Here is a 24,946-nt window from a genome sequence, read left to right on the forward strand (position 1 = left end):
ATATCTCTGACTTAACTGAATAAATTACAGGGTCACTGTGACAGAAGAGACAAGAAAAAAAATGAAATAAAAAAATATTCCAGTCTTGGTACACAAGCTACTTCTCCATTGAAGCCATAGCATCTTAACGGCATAGGCTAGTCCTAGAAATTGTTTAGGCAGAAGGGATATTGTTTTGGTGCAACTGAAAGGACTGATTTAGAAAGAAGCTCCTAATATTATTTTAAATGGGACACAAATATCTATATTTTTTACAGTTCCTATACTTTCATAGGGATATCACAATAATTATGGAACTTTTAATAATTTTAATTTAAAATATGCGTACTACGGCTTTAATCTGAGAAACATAAAATGAGTTCAAGACACCAAGGTCTCCCAAACTTCCAGTTCTACTCCCCTCTCAAATCAACAGTCCCCTCCACCCAGTACACACCCAGGGAAAGAGAATTATTACCACATAAAGAACATCCCAAATCAACCCAATCATCTACAAGTCCTTGGGTATACCTGAAGAAGCCCCATAGGACTGTAGCCTCCCATGCCATGAAACAGTCACTAAACATAATCATGGTGAACAGGAATCCAAAATACAGAGAAAACTATCATTTTCCCTTGTCCAACAGAAGCTTTGAGCTCAATGCTAGTGAAATAGATAAAAAGTCTTTTGGAGTCACCACAAAAGAAACTGTATGCTTACTGAGATAAGAGCAGGCTTCCAATTTAAAGCGAATGTTCCAAAGAAACCATTCATGTGCTTAAGAAAACAGATCCTTTCTTCAACAAACAATAGTTTGCACATTTCACAGTAATAGCAGTGCCCAGCTTCAATCAAATTCAGGAACTATTAGGTGTGTGCTGTAATTGTTAGTTTTCAAAGTAGGGCACCTCATGGAGTGGCTTTCGTAAATATTTAAATGCAGCATGGAGCTGCTTCTCTAATGCTTTTTGCAGATACAGTCTTCAAGATCTTTGCATGTGGGATATGCGGGACAGGTGAGAAACATCCAAAAATTGTGCCTGCTTGCAAGTTTTAATGGAAAAGAACTCCTAAAGAAACATTTGTTCTGAAGCTAACATTTGAATAACTATCCAAATAAGTAAATAAATATGGGAGGAGCCCCCCCCCCATTCCAGAAGATGCAAGAGCCATTTGCAAAAAAAAAAGATTAACAATTCAATAGGAGAACACATAGTTTAAATACACAAAATACACAAAATGAAGGATGCAAGACGGTTTCAAATACCTGGCTCTCAAAGAGAGCCTATATCTGCTTTTAGTTAAGGTAAGGTAGCTACCTACTTTTAGAACATAGCTTCACTCATGAAATGCAACTATCACAGAGAGGACCTATGAAAGCAGACAACTTTTTTTTAACCCCTTGTGACTTATTTGGGGGTTGGAGCTGATTAAAGACAGATGCCCACATATACACACACATTTGGAAAATGGACAGCTGAACAGGATCAAAAAATGGGCATGTACAGAGAGTGATAACAAATGCCAGGCAAGCCAGACAGCCTTCACATGAGCTACAAAATACAATAGTGCTAAATTTCAAGCTCTACAGCTGCTAAACAGGGCTTATCTTGGATAAATGGAGGGGGGGGCAGGACAGCATTAACAATTGATCTCTGTATTTTTAAACAATAGTTTTCTTTCTGTGGCTGCACATGGACAACTGCAGCACATTAAAGAGGACATGGCCTTGTAGTATTTAGTCAATTGTATTGCTTCTGGTTATTTGAAACATATTGCTTGATGGCCATCTCCACAATGCTATCAGCGGATCTGACAAAATCTGGCAGCAATCCTTCTGGCACCTAAAGCTCTGAACAAGAATCAATTAATCATCTGATTCAACTGATTCTTTAAACTTGCAAATTTAAATGTCTAAATCTAGGCTAGTAAATTTGACTATCTTGAATGCATGAATACACATATAGTCACCTGGTTTTTAGGCAATGATTATAGATCAAATATACCTCAGCCAGAATTTTGACATAACTGAAAAGTTCAGCTCAGGTGATACAGAATCTTTTCTTTCTGCAGTCTCTGTAAAATTTTACATCTTTTCCATTTATTGTATAAATATGATTCTATTTTACAGCTACTTGTGTGTGCAAATTATTCTTAAATTGCAATTTATCTTTAAAACATACACAATCCATAATCTTCTAGGAGCTGACACTTCAAACTGAACAAATGTTAGAATAGCATGCAATTTCCATGCATTTAAACTATACATGTATAACACCAAGAAGCACTTAAACACACTGCAGTTACCAAATAGAAAAGTTAGATACTCTCACCTTATGGTGATATCACTACATCAAACGAAAGAGGCAAGGGATTAAAAAAAAACCAACTATTATACTGTGTAAGAAGTATTCTAGACACCAATATTAAACAATATTTTAACAATGTCACAAGAACATTCCAAAATGTTGGGTTTTTCTGTGAGCATAATTTATTTCAGAAATAGAGCTCATGTAACCAGTGGTTTAGTAACCTAATAAAGAGGCTACTTTCAGGCACAATTAAAGAGCATGGGAAGATTGAAACTACTCTTCACAATATATAATTATAAAAATCATTTATATAGCTATATAACATTGAACAAGAGTTCAAATATAAAAATCAGAGTGTTTAAATGAAACAAATCTATGGGCAGGAAATAATTATAATTCAGAAGCTGAGTGAAATTTTTATTTTATTTATTTCAAAAAATTATGTGACCATCTATCTTATACACAATAATCCTTGGTGGTTCATAAAAACTATCTACAGTATCTACACACACACAAAACCCCACAAAAGACACCATCTTCCCACCACAGTGCCATAACATCCCAGCGACTCTACTTTTGTTGGGGCCACTTCTGATGCTTGGGTGAAGAGCCAGGTCTTCATGGCCCTTCAAAAGGCTGACACCCACAGGTAGCAGATAAAGAAGGAAAAATACTGACTCTCCTATTCCCCCCCCCAGTCCAAATATAATTCAATTTTCTCATTTTTTCCCAATTTCCAGTTTTAGCCATATCTGGAGGCAAAAGGGGGAGGCAAGTTGTTGGGGGGCAAATGGCCTGTACTATATCCATCAGCTAGCCTATTGCCTTCAAGGGCTATGAAAAATGCTTTCCTGCCTCTATAACTTAAGAAATGTTCTGTGGCCTATTAAAAAGACCAAATGGATAAAAACACTATTATTCTTTGCTCTGGGCCACAAGATGTACAAAGTGTTGGTGAAATGCTACACTGAATTAATAGTATCTCTGAGTAAGACTAATCAGCACTGAAGATTAATTAGTGTTTAACTATCCAGGCATTAGCTACCAGCTGCTGTCAAAGCTTTTACCTAATACTTCCCAATAAATGTAAGAGGATGGAACAATTTGATGAAGCTGTGTCCCACTCTCACATTCTTAACTTCATTTAAAAGAGCAGCCTCTTTAATATCTGCAGTGAACTGTAAACTGATATATTAGACCAGTGTTTCTCAACCTCAGCAACTTTAAGCATGCTGGCTGGGGAATTCTGGGAGTTGAAGCCCACACATCTTAAAGTTGCTGAGGTTGAGAAAGAATTCATTAGACAGTGTGCAACATGAGATACCTTAGACAGATGCTAGTTTCTTCCAATTTCCACCACCAACAAAATGGGCATCAACTGTTTCATTTTGGATACGGACTCACTGATATAATGCAATGAATAAACACGATCCTAAGCCAGTTCACACCCTTAGATGCCCTGCAAACTGCACCAGGCTTTCAAAGTGATATAATTCTTTCCTAGTGATTGGAATGGGAGGGCAAAAAAAGAAAAAAGAAGGAACAGGATTTTGGAAGCATTAATAACCATGCCATGTAATTGCAGTCTCCTATCACAGCATTGTCTGCCCTTCACTTCTTAAATAGATGCAAATTCCACATGAGTGTATATATCAGTTATTTGTTAACAGAGCTGATTGAAATAGCCATAGTTTACAATCCAAAATAGCTAAGTTTATATTATACCAAAACTAAATAAACCACAGTCTGTCTTAGTTCAATGTGTGAATTCAAATTAGTGTGAAATTTCATTATTGTTGTTGTTGTTGTTGTTGTTGTTGTTGTTGCTTCAAGTGTTGACTCCTGGGGACTGCTTGGACAAGTCCCTGAAGTTTTCTTGGCAAGGTTTTTCAGAAGTGGCTTGCCATTGCCTCCTTGCTAGGGTTGAGAGAGAGTGACTGGCCCAAGGTCACCCAGTTGGCTTCGTGCCTAAGGCAGGACTAGAACTCATGATCTTCCAGTTTCTAGCCTGATGCCTTAACCACTACACCAAACTGGCTCTCAAACTTGATTACACACACCATCTATTTTAGATCATTAACCCTGAAGAACATCAACTGCTATTCCATAGTAAATAGAGTTGATGACCATTTGCAAAGTCTTGCAGCATAAGGAATTCACAATTCTCCAAAGCAAACCCCCCAACACCGTCCTAATCATCCTCACCCAATCAGCTGGGAAACATTGCCTCTTTTACATTCCATATTCAATGACATGCTATCCATTCAAGAGTGACGGGTTTTTCAAAGTTAAATGACACATACTGTCTGCATGAATAAGGTCATCTGGCTAAATAGATATATTCAGAATGCCATATAGAAGGCAGTAGTTATATCAATAAAAAGAATCTAAACAGAGGGCAGCCTTCCCTATTTCTGCCACTCACTTTGGGCTCTGCTTGCTAAGAAGTTGGGCACCGCAGTCCTAATGTAACTTCAGGGGGTCAGATTGAGGAATACTGGCACACTGTCTTCTCTTTACTACCAGCTATCAATACTCCATATTCTCTGACCAATTTCAAAATCAAAGGCCCTCATGTCTAAACCCTGGTGTTTTTATCCCAAGTCTTTAACAGTGATAGTTCTTGAGAATCCTTGTTATCAAGAACCATTTAGATGCATAATGCATATAATATTTATTGGCAGAGTGAAAAGCCAAGGCTATTTTTTACAAGGTTCTCGCTTCTTTTTGCTTTCACACAGTCAGATCCTAAAATTATATAGAAAATATATGCCTTGACTCTACTTGCTTTATGCAAGTTGCTAAAACAAGAATTATTGTGAACATCTTGGAATCGACCTCCCAGACTGAATAAGCAACAGTAACAGTGTTATACTATTGGATTAATTATTTTTATTTTTTTATCGGGGGAATTTTTATTGTATTTTTATTGATGTATATGAACTGCAGAGAATCTCTTTTGTTTCTGATAGGATACAAAGTCATTACATAAATAAACAGCATTTCAGAACACTGAAGCATAGTAAGTGCCATAGTGGCCCCAAACCACATACATACATACAGGCTTGCATTATTTATGCACTGCAAAAAGTAGAGCTACCCTACATGTTAGAATGGGAAGTGGGACAACTGCTTCTCCCAATTTTATGAGTGTAAAAGGCTCTCCATGGCCTGAAGAATCCTAGAAAATAAAATAGGCTCTTTGCTACTGAATACCATTCTCTATATATCGAAGTAAAGGTAAAAGGCGTTTGTTCTTTTTCTCTGCTCGTGAGCATCTCCTTCTGTTATGTCTATGTAACAATAGTTTAAGATTAAATACTTAAACTCATTTCAAAACATGGTTTCTTGCACAACCTGCTAATACTGTTCCACCCAACTTAGTTTCCTTTGCTGTGATTTACATATTTCTCTTTTCCCCAAAAATCTCTGTACAAAAGCCATTAAGACAGGGAAACTGTTATTCTGAAGTAATAAGAACAAATAAAACAACTACAGCCATAAAAATTAGAATTAGATTAGCAGGGGAAAGTGTCAGGCTACACAAATAAGATTTTGTTTATGCATAGATTTTCCTGGTTTTTCCAATCCATGCTACTTTCTAGTTTCTACAGTCATTGGTAATTTTAGTAAAGTACATAATAATACTATTGACTCCTTTTATATGAAATAAGAACCATATATGAAGTTTTATCTTAGAGGAACATTATTCAAATTTATGATATATATTTGACTCTGCTGATCCATGCCAGAATTTCCATTTCTGTATATTCACATCACAACTCTGATAGGCAATACAAACACTTAGATCTCAAGCATATTAAGAATGTAAGCTTTTTATAGGATATTCCCACAAGTTTTTTCATCAATCACGTATTTGCACAAAAGCTTTTCAGATAATATAGTTCATGAAAAAATGTATTAACATTTTTAATGTTTAATTTTTAATGTTTAAAAGATTAATAGTAATCTTTTAACAAAATGAATTTCAAGACAGGTTGAAAATGTCTGTTCAGATCTACTAGCTTTTTCATCCACAACACTTCCAGAATTAAGTTACACTAAGTTTACCCTCAACCATTCACAAATGGTCTCTAGGCACCTGCTTATTTCAGGTTCCATAAGTTCAAGTCCACCATTAGCCACAGAAACTCACTGGGCATTGGGACCAGTCACTTTGCTCAGTTTTACAGATTTGCTTTTGTAGGGATACAATGAAGAGAGATCCCCATATAAGCTATTGTGGGCTCTTGAAGGGAAGGCAGGATATAAATCTAACAGATTTGGATAAGCTTCTCCGCCCATTTTAGTGGATGGGTCAGCTTTATGTACACCTCACTTTATGTATACTCAAATATTTGTTCCACTGAAGTGAATGTGAAAATCCCAATTTGGCATAAATTCTAGAATAGATACTTTGTATTTCACACAAGTAGTCTACTAGAACTGCTTGGCAATATTTTCTTGTGTTTATATCCCAATAGTAGCTCCTCATTGGTAATCTCTAATTTTAGTTTATTTATTGACCTTGTCATGTCTAAAATACTCTTAAGTGTATATTGGAATGGCAGGTGAATCTCTGTGTAGAAAGATGAGAATATAGTATATTGGTATCACATGCTTAAGAAATAAGTTCTTTCACATTCTAGTACAATTTGAAATGAATGTATGGATCAGAATATTGCAATCTGGGAGATTTAACACTTTCCTCTATGCTATGGAGCTGCTCTTAGGGGTTTTTTTTTGCGGGGGGGTTGTTTGTTTGAAGCATCCAAGCACATTCCTGAAAGAAAATACTTTCAAATTGATGTAAACATACATTTCATGAGGATTTATAGTTGAGAAATTGAAAGGAAATGGGAATAGTGCCATTGATTGGTAGTATCAGCTTGCCCTAATTTGGTGCCATCCAGTCAGCACCACCTTCATTGATGGGAAATCTAGAAGCTAGAAACAAACTCACTTTGTTCTTTCAAAAATACTCTTTTACAGTTCCAACCTCAGATTTGAAAAATCATTTCAATCGACTCCCTCATACATTATTGCACTAATGAGAAGCAGGTCTCTGATGGAAGAAAACTGGGGCAGGCATCCCTGAACTTAGAAATTCCATACACAAGCATCCCCTGGCCTTAGAATTAGAAACTAGTGACTGCTTTCTAATAGATCTAGTTTCTCCTAACATATTTCATGATTTAATAGCCACAATAGCTGTTTGAGACAAGGTTCTCTCCTAAGCTAATGTGAATAAGCTTTTGACAGGAGAAGGCAATTCTGAGTGCTAGAAGCTTTTAAATGCTAAATTAGTGGCATTTGGGAAGAAGCTATATTTTTCACCAACAGAAAATTAGCTGATGGAAACTGACAACAAAGGAAGCTATAAATGTGCTGAGAAATATAGCACTAATATTTAAATCAAAGTACTATAATCAAACTGTGTGGAAAAATATAGAAATGTCATTCTGACTTAAATAAACATGGTCTATGTCTTAGTTAAGTGATTGCCAAAACAGAGTTTTATCAGCACAGATATAATTTCTTGATTTGATTTTATAGTTTAGTATTCACCATTTCACCCTTATAAAAAAATTGCACTAAAAACTAATGCAGAAAGTGATTTCCAGCAATTATCCATATGAAACAAAAGAAAGAATAGCAGATGAGATCATCCGATAATCTGGTGCTATAGTTTTGTCCTTAAGATTTAATATCGATAAAAAAAACTAAAAAAAATTAAAACTAGGCTGAGCAAAAAAGATGTTTAGTTATATTTTTCTCCTATAAGATGCAATACCCCAAATTAAAAAGAGTTTTGATACTTGGCATTAAGGCTGAACAAAGCATGCAAAGTGGCTCCTTGCAAAACATACTGGTGGAAGCAAAGCATTCTCTTCCAAGCATTAAAGCAGCTGTATCCTCTGAAGGGTCCATACAGCTGTCTACAAGGGGGCCCCCAGCTGCTTGCACATTGATTGATTGATTAGATTTTGAAGCTGCTCTACTCCAAAATGACTCACTAGGGAAAAAAATCACTAGGAGCTCCACAAACACCCTCACCCCAGGCCTGGGAACCGAGACACAGATGACAATACTACTGGGGCCACCAGCAAATGAACTCTGCATGCCTGGACAACAGCCAGGGGCAACATTTAAGGAACCTTGTAAGCTTTCCAAAGGATGCAGTACTTTGACTTTTCAAGAAGGTTGCAGCATTCATCCTAAAGTGCTTTGCAAGCATTCTTTCCAAATACTTCGCACAACCCTAGCAGGTTCCTACCCTCATGTGTGTCCTTAAAAGAGATCCCACTGAAGTCAATGGATCTGGCTTCCAAATATTGCATTATTCCACTGTCCGTTCTTGATACATTTATACTCCAATAAATTGGTCTATTACTTCTATTTGTTTATGCGGCATCACTGTCAATGTACTTTTAAATATCAGAGGATATAACAACATGCTTACTCTCCTAGGAGCATGTAATCTAAATTCTGACAATTGGGAGACTAAGAAAGAATAAGAGCAAATGGGAGAAACAAATAAAAAGAAATAATGAGATAAGACCAGGAATGGGAGAAGCTTGTCTTATTATTATTACTATTATTAAACTTGTATGCCACCCAACTCCCAACTACTCTGAGTGGCTCACAACAATCAAAACAAAGAAATTACAAGAAAACCAAGAAAAGGAAGAAAAAATATTTTAAAAAATAAAAGATGGCAAGTACAACAGACCGGATGGAATGAAGCAAGGCGTCACACTCTTCCACACCAAAGTCTGGGTAAAGAATGGACTGCTTGTGATCTGTGCTGCAGAGGGGGTTGGTGTGGATGTTGGCTCTCATTTTTGCATGTTTTTTGTGGGTTTGGCTGCCCCACACAACCACTGAGCTAGTGTGGGAGCCCTCTGGCATCAAGCAAAGAGCTGGGGGACCCACTTTGCTAAGGCTTTAGACTTTTCTATTTTTCTTATAGGGAAATGGGGGGCAGGGGTCACATACAGTCCTCCCCATATACCTCAAACAGATTTTGTACTGTTTCAATATATCAGCTAGATGTCTTCCAGTACCTTTCCATGGAAAGGGACAGTCTCTTTATATGTTGTCTCCAATTCTACTGCTGCTTCTGAATATCTCTAAACCCAGATGTAATCTAGTGACCTTAGCAGCTGTGGATGATTGGATATGTGGTTAGGAGAATGGGGAAGGCTGGAGCAACCAACCTCTCCTGTTTGTGGGACAACTGGGGGTGGGGGGAGATGGGGAGAAAGCAGGAGACAGCTGGGTCAGAGGTACTGATAGATACCATAAAAAAAGGTTTGCTACTGACTTTGGAATTAGAATCAATAAATTTTCCACAATTGATTCATTTATAGTCTATATACAGCTTCATAATTATCGCTTCACACTTGATCATGATCTGGCAGAACTGTGGCTGGCCTCAAACACATCTTAACTTTGTCCTGAGCAACAAAAGGACATCTGATTATTAACTTCATGTTCAGCTTCTTTTGTAAATTCTGACTTCACATTCATATCAGGATAAAAACATAATGACTGTTCAAATCCATTTTTCATACTTCTCCTTTTTTCCTTTCTTGCAAAATTGACTCTTATTGAAGCTTTAATTGCACCTTACATTGTTCTTCCCCACCGCCTGCCTGACATGATGGAAAGGAAAGGAATATTCTAAGCCACAGAATGTTTAAAACTGCTGAGATAGGATTTAGATAGCCAGCTGCTGCAACGCTTCTGATTTTCCACATATATTTCAGGAATTCCAAAAAGGAAGAGCAGCGCAATAAAATTTACTTACTCGATTGTGTTCCTGTCCACTTTTCCTGTCATGTTAATACCATAGAACTGCTGCATGGCAGCTATAGCAGATTTCATTGTCTCTGCCGTGCGCAACACTGACATTCTGGGGTCAGCGGGTGGAAGATAGCCGTACTTCTGTAACCACACCTACAACAACAAGCAAAATGTGCATTAGGTAGGATTTACAGTCCAGGATTTCCTCCATCTAATTAATCTCCTAGTTCAAACAGTAAGAGAACCAATCCAGAATATTTCAAGGTGGATTAAGTCCTATTACAATGGAGGAAAACTAAAAGTGAAATTAGGTGCTTATTTTCCAATAATTTAACTGGGATGCATGTGCTTAAATAATATATTGTGTCCACAGACATATTTATTTATTTATTTATATATATATATATATATATATAATATTGATATATTATAAAATATATCACATTTCTGTCACTGCCCATCTCCCCCAAAGGGGGAGTCTGGGCAGTTTACAACATAATAAATAAATTAAAACCATAAAACATAAATTACAATAAAAAATATAGATAAATATACGACCCTTGTGGCAAAAAGGTCTCATTCAATGGGGAGGGCACTATGGCGCCAACCACCCCCAGGAAGAGCTAAAACATATACTTTGGGGGCAACCTTTTTTAATACAAGAATAAGCCTTATACAGAAATATTATCTGGTACTGTTGTTGGGGGGGGGGATGTCATGTTCCTGTATTAATAAATCCTATACTTTTTTTTTTTAAGGATGGCAAATAATCCTAAATATTACCATTCAGCATCCTTAGGCAGCCAGTACCCTTGCCATTCACTGTTAATGTGTAGGACAGCTGAAGCCTTATCTTAGTGCCCCCACATCTCTAACTTCTATAGTTATGTTCTCCAAATACAGCAGCCTGCTAGTTCCATGGTTCTGAAGCACACTGTAGATAAAGAATAGCTGCTGCCACACTGTCTTTAAAAAATGCCCCTGACAGAAGTTCTGTGGAAAACTAAAAGTGGCAGCTACTATTACAAGTGTAGAAAGCCATTGGTCCTCCCTCCAGGCCTGCAAACGGAGGTTTGGAACAAAAGCTTTAGTATGAAAGGATGTACTTGCTCAGTGATTCATTTGCTCATTTTAGTCTTTTGTTCAAGAATTTGCACAGAAATTGCAAACTACAGAATTGTTATACCCAAGGAGGATACAAAACACAAAAAGCAGTTAAGGGTTATATTAACACACTTTTTTTTTCATTTTTTAAACAAATCAAAAGTAAAAATACCTTCATCCAAATATCCAAAGCTAATAAAGCCTGTTTTATTAGGGAAAGACACCAATCTAGCTGTTATGTTACAAAAGAGGCACAATTCCCTTCATGGCCTTTTAGGTGAATATCTTCACAGGGTGAAAAAGGAGGACCAATGAAAAGGCCTTGGTAGCAGGGAAACATGTTTGCCTAAGCTGTTATCGGGAATTCAGGAGCGCTGTTACTGTCTTCTGTTTCTTCTGAACCTGCAGCCAGATTCCAAATCCTGAAGAGCTTCTTGAGCCTCAAGTCCATGAGGATGGATTCAAGAGTCAGGGATTTCTTTTGAATAGACTATGCTCCATGGAACCTAATGAGCCCCAGATGAACTTGGGTGGTGTTCTTTGTTGCTTCTGCAGGTAAGTCTTGAGCATAAAGCTAACAGGGGCTGTTAGCAGTTTTTTTAGATTCCTGTCTATAGTTTCAACTACCAGGATTCCTCAGTCTAGATCAGTGTTTCTCAATCTTGGCAGCTTGAAGATGTGTGGACTTCAACTCCCAGAAAGCTGGCTGAGGAATTCCTGGAGTTGAAGTCCACACACCTTCAAGTTGACAAGGTTGAGAAACACTGGTCTAGATCATTCCCAGTAATTACTCTCTTGAATCTCCAATATTGTCCCAGTTGTTTTCAACTTCAGATGGACTTTCAACGTCTCCAGTTGCTGTTGCCTCCCTGTGACCATGTGTTTTATATCTACTTCTTCTGGCCTCAGTAACTGAAAATTCACCCAAAGCGTGGGAGCGAGGAAAGCTCTGGATATGTCTATAGACCAGCGAAATTTGAGTATCACATCCAAGGCATGGCATGTGTGTAAATAAGTTTATTCTCAAAGCAAACATGCCACAGTGAGTCACATCAAACACAGAAGATTCTAAATGGTGTGCTGAAATATTTAACTACAAATTTCCGTGGAAGCAGCTTCTAACTACTATATGCAAAATTATTTTGTGGATTCTTACTCCTTTCTTGTCCAAATTGTGAAGTAATGATTCCTGAATTCAGAAAAAACCCAGGGTTGAGGTCATTCTTGGTTTGGACAACATGGGGAACTGAAGTTAATTGAAGATTTAACTGAAGGGAATGAATTTATGTACAAGCACAAGGCTCATTTATACTTTAATTTATTAAGCCAATATGTAATTTCCCAATAGTAGCAACTGTATTCAAAATTAGCGTTCAATCAAGATTCATTGCAAGGTTTCAAAAATGCCCCACTAATACGTCATTAGGCTACAGGTTTAATGGGAATCAATGGCTGGAACCTGACATTACTAACACAATAATTGTGGATTATTTTTATGTTTTGCCCAATCTGCTTTTCAGCCATTCAACAAAGCTGACTGACTCTTCGTTATGGAAGTGATCTTGCAAGGAATTCCTTTCGTCAGAATACGAGTCCTGAAAACTCCACTCTTATTAAATTTCTTGAAAACAGAATACCTGTGCAGGACCCCATTACATGTAAAAGACATACAAATAAATTATTATACGTTTTCATATGAAAAATATATATTTGTGTTGACTGAGGATTATGTGCAAGGATCATTAGCTTTTGTACTTTGCATTCTATGTTATAATATTTTTTAAATTAGTATTTATGCTGCTTTTTATCATTCTGGATTGTGAGCCACCCAGAGTTATTTCTGAAAATGGGGTGGCCATATAAATTTCTTAAACATATATTTATAATCCATACAGCTGAGAAACTGTTATACAAATTTCTCCATTGGGTTGATTCCAGGTGACTGCCTGGACTACTCCCTGCAGTTTTCTTGGCAAGGTTTTTCAGAAGTGGTTTGCTATTGCCTCCTTCCTAGGGCTGAGCAAGAGTGACTGGCCAAAGGGCACCCACCTGAGTTCATGCCTAAAGTGGGAGTAGAACTCACAGTCTCCTGATGCCTTAACCGCTACAGTAAACTAGCTCTCACTGCATGTCAGTATTGGGCAATAAAATGGAATGGAATAGAGTATCTACTGTAGCTCACCAATTCAATCTGATCTGGCTTTTCTATTACTCCCCATAAATATGCTGTGATACAACCTCAAAAAGATAATTTAAGAAATATAAGTATATACTTTTAAGAGACACCGATGAGCCTAACAAGCTATTATATCATTTAAAAATGCGAATTTAAAGACCAAGTTAGAAAATTCCATGTTCATACATGCATAAGCAAAGTTTGAAGTATTTCAAAGTGCAGATTAAAATGAAAGCTTTCATTAGCGCCAGTGACTCAATAATCCCCAGCTTCAATGGAAAAAAAATTAGTGCCAAACTAAGTGAAGGAAACAGAGAGAGCTTTCATGCAATGGAAGATCATTACCTCTCCCTTCCCTTTCACATTTTTGCAAAAACAATATTACCTATAAAACTGCTGTATCTAAGTTAAATTGTAATCCACCTGGAAAATAAGGTAAACAAAAAATTTTATTCATTGTAAAAAAAACTTGCAATGGACTTTGGGGAGATAAAGTCCGTTTTCATTAGGCAAATTGTTTTGCTGGATATTTCCTTTGTTTCTAGCTTTACTATTGAGACCAGCTGGATAGTGAATAGTTAGATAAGCTCTTACTATATGCATTTTATGTCTATTTTAGGATCAATGGGAATTTCTTGGATTAATTTTTTTCTTAGTAAGGGTCTCTAGGTTCTCTGGGTTGATTGGCATATTTGGAATTTATATACTTGCATGAGTGCACATGTAATGTAATACTGAAACAGTTACTCTCTATCTTTTGCACAATGCTGCATAAAGAGAGGAAGAAAGGTATCTACCCTCTAAATAGCATCTGTTGCTTGCTACAAGCTCTATTTTGCCCCTGGCCAGAACATTTCCAGATGTTGCTCACTCTCAGACAGTACTATCCTTTGTTAACAAATATTTAAAAGTCAAATGAACACCACTAAGAAAACAAAATAAACTCCAAGTGATTTTAAACAAATAATAACTATCTCATAAAATTAAAAGTTCATTTGCATGTAGAGTCAAAAGCTTCATTTTCTGTTTTTCTCCCTTTAAGGTATCTGAAGAAAGAAAGGTTGCCGAGTCATTTTCTGACTCTTTGGGGGACACCGCTTTCACAATGTTTTCTTGGCAGACTATAGAGTGGGGTGGTTTGCCATTGCCTTCCCCAGTTGTAACTACCTCTCCCCCAGCAAGCTGGGTACTCATTTTACCAACCTTGGAAGGATGGAAGGCTGAATCAACCTGAGCTGGCTACCTGGGGAACCAACTGCTGGTAAGATATCTAGAAGGAACTAGAAAGTCAATGCAATTGCTTAATTGCATGTTCCAATCTGTTGGAGACAGCATCATCCATAAATTCACACAAAGCATCTCTTTAGAGCATTGTGAGAAATGTAAATGGCCATCAATAGGAGTGGATACTTTAATTTTCTCCAGTACCCTGGGCTGATACTGCATTAGGGCACTCTTGGAAATGAACTTGCTTCTTAATGCAGCCAAAGGCAGATATGGGTGATAGCATTCTTGCTGGATACTCCAACATACCAGATACTGATACAAGGGTTGCTTCTCAACTTGAATGTAATTCCTTTCAACTTTATTCTTTGAAAACTCCAAGTTCATAACTTAATATATGCAAAAGGCAAGTTACCTCATTTTATCCTTGAATGGGATTTTATGCATCTCCCATCTGCTACAATCAAGATATATATATTTTGTCAAGTGTAATCCATTAAAAAATTCTGAATACAATGTTGAAACTATTCTTCCATTTATAAAGATGAAGCAGAATATTTATATTGCCATCAGCTAACAAAGCTGAGAAATCAGCTCTAATGCCATTTTTAGGAGCAAAAAAGTATACATGATTCTGCAACATAGTTAATGACACATTATAATGTGAAGATTTTTTTAACAAAAAAACTATGTGGAATACTCACCACTGAAAATACTAGATGTTTGCCATTACAGTCAGTTAATACCTGTTGTCCTGTGTCTGACCCATTCCCCTGCCCCCTTGCAGAGAAGAGAGATTGCCTAAACAAGTGATCTGTTCCTGAGCTGCTTTTCTGCCAAGCCTGTCCTAAAATTTGTTAACTGCAAGTTAACAAGCTCAGCAATGTGACCTTAATTAGGCAGCTCCCAGCTGCTGCCTGAAATTGACAAGACCGTAGTAAGTTTCACACTAAAGGCTTTTGTTTGCTCCTAAGCAGCTCCCAGCTCCAGCTCCCAGTACTAGCGCATTCCTTTTGATGTGTATTCCCTATTGTGTGCCTGCTTACTCTCTTGTAATTTCTTCCTCTCCAATGAATGTAAACACAAACATCAATTCTCTTCTTTCTAATTATCCCAGCACCAGGGTAAGCATTCCAAAGGGCAGGGGAGTGGGGAAAAAGGGCTATAAGATTGGCTTATATCTTAACCCTATTAAAAAACAAGCTCCTTTGTTATTTAATGCTTGGTAGAAGAAAAATAGACATTGGAAAAGTAACAGTGTAGTTTGCCAGAAAAGCCTTGTTATAAAAGACATTCTATAGAACATGACTGAATAGGCTGTGTCTTTTGCAGCTACTCAGAGATGGCCTCCAACATGACCAAAACATCTGATCATACTGTGTTCATTAGTAACTGGTACTGAAAGACATCCGGCCTCTGATATTCAATACACTCAAATAAACCAAGATTATATAACCCTAAACCAAAACTAAACAAAATGTGGCTTAGTACTATGGGGGAATTCATCACAAAGTTATAGTCCTTGAACTGAAGACTATATTTGTAACAGAAATCCAGTGGCAGCTTTTCCTTGTGAGTGGCTTTCTGTCAATTTGGAGGAAAGAAATGTTATGGAGAAGAGAGAATTCAATCACTTCTTTGTCTGCTACCAATTATCCTGTTAGCCTCTCAGAAGAATCAAACTCTGAAATAGTAGAGAGAAAGTAGCTTGAAAAAGTAATTTGGAAAGAGAAGCTGGGGGTGAGGGGAAAGAGGAAAGTTATTACCCACCATCACCAATTCTCAGTTCCACATCTTCCATACAACACTTTGTTAGATTTTAGTTAAGTCCATTTGCACATCCAATTTAAATTAAAAATCAATCTATCTGGTGCTGCTCTAAGTCAAAATCCACTGACACCAAAACAACTGTATTTAACCAGAGCTCACTTTGTAGATTTATCAGACAAGCTGAGGATGTGGCATAGAAAGCACTTCAGGAACACAAGATCAGGAACTATGTTGGCTATGCTTGAGCTGCCATTAGATATGCCACTACAAATATTCAGGAATAGGCTGCCCATTCCATTTACCTTCACAGCAGTATACCTCTTTAAGTTCAAAGCATCATAATTAGTTTGTAAAAATGGCTCTATGTCATGCCTGAAAACCTCTGGAACCCTTTATCACAGCAGAGTAATATCCTAAAAAGGAATATATTAAAATTCATGAGACTTAACTGCACATTTGTTTGCATACCCCATGTCACTTCTGTTCCTGAACAACTCTACTATTAAAAAGGACTAGAAAGAACGTAAAAACCAATAACTGTTCAGTCATGTATTTTTCATTATGTGGTATACTAAAAATGATAGAACTGATGGGAAGAACAACTATAATTATCCACAATTCTAATAGAATGAGTAATAAATGCCCAGATATTGATACAAATTAAAATTTCAAAATAAAGACCAATTTGAGAAGAAAAAGATTACAAATTAGTGAAAAATATATAAATGTCAAGACAAGAGCAGTCTTACTGGTTCAGTGCAGCTGTAGGCTCAGTTCCTTACAGGTATAGACCTAATTTCTTGCTACTCCTTTCCCCAAACTTTCATTCTTCTAGCATTAACTTTGGCTTTGTGGCACTAACACAAATCATGGTTCACATAAGCAGTTCTTTCTAATCATAGAAAGCCAATTCATTTCCCTCATGACTTTGTCATGAATAGAAATTTGGAACGCCAGAGGAAATCTATTAGTTCAACTGTAAAAATGCAGGCCTTCACCAATGTCAACCATGAAGCTTTCAAGACAGAACCACTTCCAGAATCTGAGGCCCAAATGAAACAAATCCTAGTTTTAATCTTTAATTTATGGACATGGGTTACATTATTGAACATCGGGACACAAAACAAGGAAGCTGCCCTTATTTTTAGGATGGTCTATGGTTTACCACCCTCTAACACTGGGAGAGGGTAATTTGTAAAATGCATAGACTCTCAGTCCCCTTTGCAAATACTGGAGCCCCCCAAAATTGTGACTCCAAAAAAAAGCAGAAAAATTATTGTATAATATGATTTTGAGAGTTTTGACAAAATAATAAAAAAGGCTTAATACACATATTTGGCTTAAAAAAACTTTTAAATGAACCAACTCTACTTCCTTCATGCCACTATGCCCTCTTCAAGAAATTTCTCTTTCTCCAGTTCAACACTTGGAGTTGGGGATTAATAATCAGACTATCAGATAGAGGGTAAGTATAAAAAATCTGCCAGGGATAGGCTTCTGGCCGTGACAAGTTTTTAATTGACTATCATGGTTCATCCTGTGCAAAACCATGTTTGACATGGAAAGGGAAATGGTGGAAGAAATACAGTAGCTCCAGAGTCAGAAGGGAGCACCCATTTCTCAATCTGACTCCTGCTATGCAAACTGTAATTTTTATAGAGCCAATGTTTCATTGACACTGGCCAGTATTCAAGCTGTGTTACAGATGACCTAAAATCTCTTTGATTAGAGGACCTAAAATATTACAAAGAGAAATCAGAGGACTCGAACAAAGAACATTTGACCCTTAACTCTTGTTTTAAAAATGGCAGTTGTGATCTACCTCCCCTCTCCAGCAGTTAAACAATTTATAGTCTGTTCAACAACCCACTTAAGTCAAATACTTAGTTTTAAACTAATTTAGTCCCATTGAGACACAACAGCTGAAATTCAATTACCTTAGGTTAATTGAGAAGTGAAGCAGGCTGCTAGTTATTTTAGCTATGGTTGCAGAATGATCATGAATCTTATCTCAGTCTGCCTCCTTTAGCTGTGCGGCAAATTCACGTGAGTAAGAACGATCTTTAGCAGATATATCTTTTCAGAATCAAGGTTCTTTTGAAATGTATTTTTGAAAGGTATGCATCTTAATAACCTACTAGTCATGATTGAAAGTTTTATATTTTAAATGCTTTTAAATGGTGAAATAAGTAGAAACTTAAATGAATTCTATGTTGATTGAAGAAATATTTTCTGTAAGGTAAAAGCAAAACACAGAAATATTTTAAAGCAACAACACATTTTGAAGTTTTAGAATTTGGGGGCATCCATGCTTTAAAAAAAAAAAACTCCCATGTCAGATGTACAGAAGTTCAGTTCATTCTCTTGAAAGTTAAGAGCAAGAAGTTCAGTATATTAAATGGGAAACACACACACACAATGAATCTGATTGTAGCAAATTTCTTTGATAGTTTTGTTCCTTTATTTGTCTTGCCATTTCAGTTAAATCTAGCAAACCATAGGTTGTTTAAATCACAGTTTACCAAAAAACCCAGAATACCAAACTAGTTTGAGATGCCAGATCACTCAATTACCTGGGCTCACATGATATATTAAACTGAGAACAGCTTAATGGATTCTATGAAACCAGCCACACACATCCCATTGCAAACCAATTTTGGCACCTATTTTGAGATCCTGATTTCTAAAAGCCTGTGCCTGTAGCTCATGTAAACTTCGTAACATCGTCACACGTAGAAGACTTCAACTGATTAGTCACATCTTCTGTATGGAGAACAACCAGATCCCTAAAGTGGCAATGAGTTGGACTCCTCCTGATGATAAATGACAACGAGGATGCCTCGAATAACATGGTGAAGAACACTGACACAAGACCTGAAGGCATTGCATATCTAATGGAAGCACGCTGAAACACTCACCCAAGACTGAAAGAGCTAGAGAACCCTTACTGCCCGATATGCCACGTAGCATGGACCCAGGAGAGAGAGAGTGTCTGTATACTTCTTTTTCACATCCTATACACTTAGATTCACAGAGAAAGTATTAAGACACTGTACTGAGCCATGGTCTGCTTTTAGAAACAAACAACTACTGGTTGAGCTTACACAATTCACTAGATAATACCAAACAGATCACTTAATGGCTCAGGGTGTTATATGAACTAGGCTTATATCTTAATAGCAAAGGACATCTTTACATGCCCAAGATTTAATTCTTGGTAGTTGTATGTAAGACTCAGACTCCTGACAGAAAGTCTGGTAAACTTAAGATACTATTAAACTAGACAGACCAACGTATCTTATATATGCCACCACTTCTCTTCCACTAGATTTAGGTAACTCACAAGCAAATATGATAAAAAAGAATACTGTTCTGAAACTAAAAATTGTCCTAATGTATAGCAGAAAAACCATAACAACAAAGGTATTTACAGCCATAAAAACTGTGGTCAAGAAAAAAGCAGAATGGAAAGTGGGAAATCTTGGGAAACTTGGCATAAAAGCCACAGGATTGCTTGATGAATAGGTGGCCATATAAATTGAATTAAATACATACATAGAACAACTTCCTATGTTTCTGGTCACCCTTCTGGAAAAATGTCATCAACAGGCATCAGTTTCCCAAAACAGGGCCTGCAGACTCATAAAATCAAGTTACAAATAAAATAATTTTGGGGGGAAATGGGCAGAGAGAACCAAGTCTCATGATATTCTGGCATCAAAGTATTTTGTGATGGACTAAGATTTCTGGAGCCTGAAAAAGTCATTGGTCTTTAAAGCCAGTTGTCATGGCTTTACACATCTCTTTAAATAGGTTATTGGTCTTTTAACAGTCATGTGGTATTATTCTGACAGCCTGCAAAAGTGCCAGGTAACTCAAGTTATTCTTTTAGAAGCACATGATTTTAACAAATACTGTTTTGTCAGTGCTGAACAGTAAATACTATTCTTTTACTGCAACTGATCTCAGCCACAAGACCTTCAGTTTTCATTTCACTATGTCCTGATTTTCTTTCACTGCCATGCCTGCAAACCCTGAAAACTGTATGTCTTGCATGGCTGAGTATCAAAGCAACAATATTAATATTACTAGAAAGCCCTATGTTTCAGTGGATAAATGAGCAGCCCACACAAAATCTTAAAAGTGATGCTGCATCTATATATATTCATAACTGCTCCGCTTGGAATTAAATTTAAACCCAGACATCCTACCATGTGTATTAGAAATTTCTGCTGACTTCCAGATGATGAAAGGTTTAAACCTGATGCTCATGGAAGCCAGAAGACTACTATATAAATGTAATACGATTAACATTAAGGCCATTTCACAAATGTTTCTGTTTCATGAAAATGGTCTGAATGAAAAAAGACACACTTTCAATATTTAGTCAAAATAAAAGACACTGGAATGTGTGTTTGTGCACACATTAATGCATGAACATACATAAATATGGTAATGTGGATCTTCTCATATAAAAATAAGGGCTACCAATGTTCAGAAAGACTAGAAATTTGTTCTTTCTCAGCAAATTTTCAGCATATTGGTTATGTTTAGCCTTGAGTTCTTCATACTTACATATATATTTACCTGGCTTAAGAGTTTGTCTTTTATCTCTTTTAGTAGACATACTACTTTTATTTACTGCGTACATATATCCAATAATACAAATCTCAGTACAATATGAAGCAAATTATGTAACAATTACCAATTGCAACCATCATCTAACCATAGCACTGCCTTAATTTAAGCAGTATTATTGAATGAATTTGTTGAAATAAATTTACATTGCAATTGGATACACATTTATCCAGAAGAAAGCCATATTATATGCTCAAGTGTCTATTGCTTAGTAAAGAACACTCGGCATTGCAGCCTTAGTTTGATCCAATGCTAAAATTATTTTACAATAATGACTTTATTTTAATATTGCAGTATCACCAGGACCTAAATAAAAGTTACTGAATGTGTGAATGAAACATCTTTTTGAAAACATGTGATTTGTGAGTAAAACCAGAAGTACCGTGATGGAGGGCTGACAAATACTTACTCAATTCTGATAAGAACACATTAAGTGCCAAACTTGGATCTGCTGCCAAGCAGTATGTGTGTTAATCTTCAACCACTCTGTATTATTTTTAAGAAAGAGATTCTAGTTCCCTATTACTGCCTGATGCAAAGATTAACATCTAATCATGAACAGAAAGAGCACTAATGTTTCCATTCCTTTTAAAAAAATATTGCATCCAATTACTATTTTAAGAGTGTTCACAGCAAAAGTATTAATCCTATTAGGTAATATAAGTTTTTTTTAGTTTGCATGCTAACAAAAAGGAATGTTAGCAAACTCTAACAATATAGACTTAAGATTAATTAGAGGCAATGTTGCAAAGAAGAATGAATCATTAATTTTAGTGTTACGGACAATATTATCAGGCCAGTTTGTGGTAGTGGTTAAGGCTCTTGGCTAGAAACCATGAGTTCTAGTCCCACCTTAGGCACAAACTCAGCTGGGTGACCTTGGGCCAGTCATTCTCTTTCAGCCCTAGGAAAGAGGCAATGGCAAACCACTTCCAAAAGTTTTGCCAGGAAAACTGCAGGCAGTTGCCAGAAATCAAACTGACTTGAAGGCACCCACCTCATCTACCCACCCCACCAAAAAAAACCAAAAAAACCCCCCAGTATTACTGGTAACAGAAAAGCTGCCACTGACTTTTCTCAGATGATTTTACCCAGATGAACTCTGGGTAAGTGTGTTAGATTCTGAGCATCTGTTTTCAAGGTCCCACTAAGGGACAAAGTTTACAAGATGACCTGTAGCCACTTCATCTCTCTCTCTCTCTAGCCTAACGTATGAGGTTGCTGTAAAATTGAAATGAGGTAAGAAGAAGCAATGTACAAAACTTGAGCTTTTTTGAAAAGCACAATTGAAAATGTAGTAAGAATATTTAGTTCCTTTGAAAATATTGTTTCTTTTTCCCACTGAGCCTTAGGCAGGGCCGCCACTAGAGGGGGAAACTAGGGCATGTGCCCTGGGTGCCATGCTGGGGGGGTGCCAAAATGAGCGCTTGGGGGGCACCAAAATGGGCGTGGAATCCATGTTTGCCCCAGCTGACACAGACCCTAGTTGCGGCCCTGGCCTTGGGATCAGGGAGACCTAGGTTTAAATCCATCCACAGCCTTGCAAGTTTGTTAAACATCTTTGATCTAATCTCTCTCTGTCTTAGCCCAATGTACCTCATATGTTTCATACTGCTATGGAAAGCAAGTGGATTTACACTGGATTATGGGAGCATTTATCTATGTCAGAGGTGAGAAAGTACTGTTACAGTTGACTTTAGTAGATGTGGCTATAGGAGAAATGTTGAGGTATTTGATTTTGGACCCCAACTCCAACATCTATAGGACACCACTTTGTAAACTCAGTAATCAGGTGCCTGGAATTCTCTGGTGAGCCTGGGGTAACAAGGTGTTAATGAGAAAAGTGAAAGTGTTAACTCCAAGAATGCAAGCTAGCCCCTAGGAATTAAATTGGGCATTTGGGAACCATTAATATTTAGCACTTGGAACCAAGGCTTTCCATATAAAGATGAAGTAAAATTAACAATCTGGCTACAGATTTTTAAGCACTTTGTTTAAGTGAAGGCTCTGTTGTGTAGAATAATGTGACTTCATTTATCCACCCCTCATTGTATATTTGGGCCCATGGGTTATGCTCAAACAGCTGCCTTTTCCTTGTGCTTACTGTTCACTGACCTGTCCACTTCAGTTTTCATGTTTCTCTCTTTCCCCAACCTTCTCCAGAAGCATAGTGTCAGTAGCTGACACCAAACTGTCCACTTGAATGGACAGATCCTAAAATTTCCTTCTTCATGTTTTTCCTTGCAGTTCAAAGATCATCAGGAAAAGTGGTATACTGGGAGCTGCTGACTCCAGAGCACTGAAATGGCAGCTTGTAAACAACCTTTCAGGGATAGGGGAAGATTTTGGAAGCATCAGCTCAAACAGGTTCGGAGTGTGCCCCTGCTAAGAACATGGTGGGGATGCCTGACTGTTTGCAGGGGAGATAACTATATGATTGATTGATCTGCAGTGGTTTTCACATTACTTAAATCTGTTCTTCTGGGCACTCTGCAGTAATAAAAAGAGGTGCCTGACAAAACATCTCATGATATTTTGTAAAGCATAAGAGTAACAAGAAGGTGGTTCCCCAAGCATGGCACTAGATATCAAACACCTGTTTAAAAAGAAAGGTTTTTAACATCTTTGCATATGCTATCAGTGATCATTATTATTCCATTCTTCATTACTCAGCAGTTGTAACAGCTTGTCAGAGAAAGAAAAAGAGAAGTTTTCCATCCATGGTTTGGTCATCAACAACTGTAAGGTCAGCCTTCCAACATTCTCCATGCCACGTAGGAAATCTAGCACAACTGACAGACACCAAAATAACAAAGGCTGGTTTAGGTAAAATCAGATGAAAGCTAGGTTGTCTCCAATATCACCATGTCTTTGTTCTTTCATTTTCATTTTCATTTTCATTTTTTTGTATTATAAGTGCAGGGTCTTTTTCTCCTCCTCCTTAAAAGTGCACATCCATAGAGGAATTCTTATTTATTTATTTACTGACCAGAGATAAACAATAAAATGATCAAAATTTCACAGTTGGATTGTCTTTTTCTGTGAATTTGATGCAGACTGAATATCATGCTGCTGTGTTTGCAATGGTATTTGAATGATTTCTACAAATGGTACCCATTTATATATTGCCAGATAAATTTAAATCCAGCATGAGCAGTTAGGGGAAAATTCTTCCATCTTCTTTTCTCCCTCTTACAAAGTCCCAGTACTGAGAAAGCAGCATTGGACTAGGCCTATGATGACCAGAATTCAAGTTTCATCCAACCATAAAGTTTCTTAGGTGACCTTGGGCCATTCACTATTTCTTCAGTCTAACTATCTCACTAACAGAATAAAAGGATATGCCTTAATGACAGGATCTTAAGATGAAGGGGAAAAACTGAAATTGTACATTGACTTAATCAAAAAAAAATTATCTACGTGGAGGCTGTTGCTTCAAATATTTTATTTTAGAGTAGTGTGAAAAAATTAATTAAATCCAAAGATGTCACTCTGCTTGTGTAATCTCTTGTACATGCAGGAGAGGGAGAACCTTTTCTATAAATTATAATGCAAACTGTCATACAAGCACATGCAGAGCACTGATAGTGGATCTTCCCTTTCCACTTCCTATTCTTGGAATCTATCCAGCTGAACTAGGTGATGGTTTAGCAATTACAAAATTATAGATATACGCCACATTAGAAACTTACAATTTAATCACCAATGGTTTGTCAGTCTAAAATACACAATTCAGGGGGGGGGGGGGGGGGGGAAACCTATTCCAATGGCATAATAGACTTTTCTAGGTAACCATTTCTTACTGCTCTGTGAAGCGCCAAAGCAATTCATTGATGTTTTTACTGATGTTGATTCTGTGATTGCTCAAATTTACAAGGACAGCATTTCCATTAGATTAAATATCTGATTTACATATAATCTCTTTAATTAGAT

At 37.0% G+C, this 24,946-nt stretch overlaps 1 protein-coding gene and 1 long non-coding RNA gene across 2 annotated transcripts in view; one reads left to right on the forward strand and one right to left on the reverse strand.

The window, feature by feature from the left end:
* The window catches only part of MMP16 (matrix metallopeptidase 16), a 109,106-nt gene extending 98,858 nt beyond the window's left edge, over window positions 1-10,248 (reverse strand). Inside the window, exon 1 of the mRNA XM_063299458.1 lies at window positions 10,106-10,248. Coding sequence (XP_063155528.1) covers window positions 10,106-10,209 — 104 coding nt within the window. The 5' untranslated portion in view covers window positions 10,210-10,248. The remainder of the gene's footprint in view (window positions 1-10,105) is intronic.
* An 11,064-nt stretch (window positions 10,249-21,312) lies between these two features.
* LOC134495010 (uncharacterized) lies at window positions 21,313-23,828 on the forward strand. The gene is made up of 3 exons (XR_010067740.1): window positions 21,313-21,474; window positions 22,600-22,683; window positions 23,261-23,828. It is a non-coding gene; the product is annotated as an uncharacterized LOC134495010 (long non-coding RNA).
* The last annotated feature ends 1,118 nt before the right edge of the window (window positions 23,829-24,946 follow it).

The sequence above is a fragment of the Candoia aspera genome, chromosome 3, assembly GCF_035149785.1.
Source record: "Candoia aspera isolate rCanAsp1 chromosome 3, rCanAsp1.hap2, whole genome shotgun sequence".
NCBI classification, from domain to species: domain Eukaryota; kingdom Metazoa; phylum Chordata; class Lepidosauria; order Squamata; family Boidae; genus Candoia; species Candoia aspera.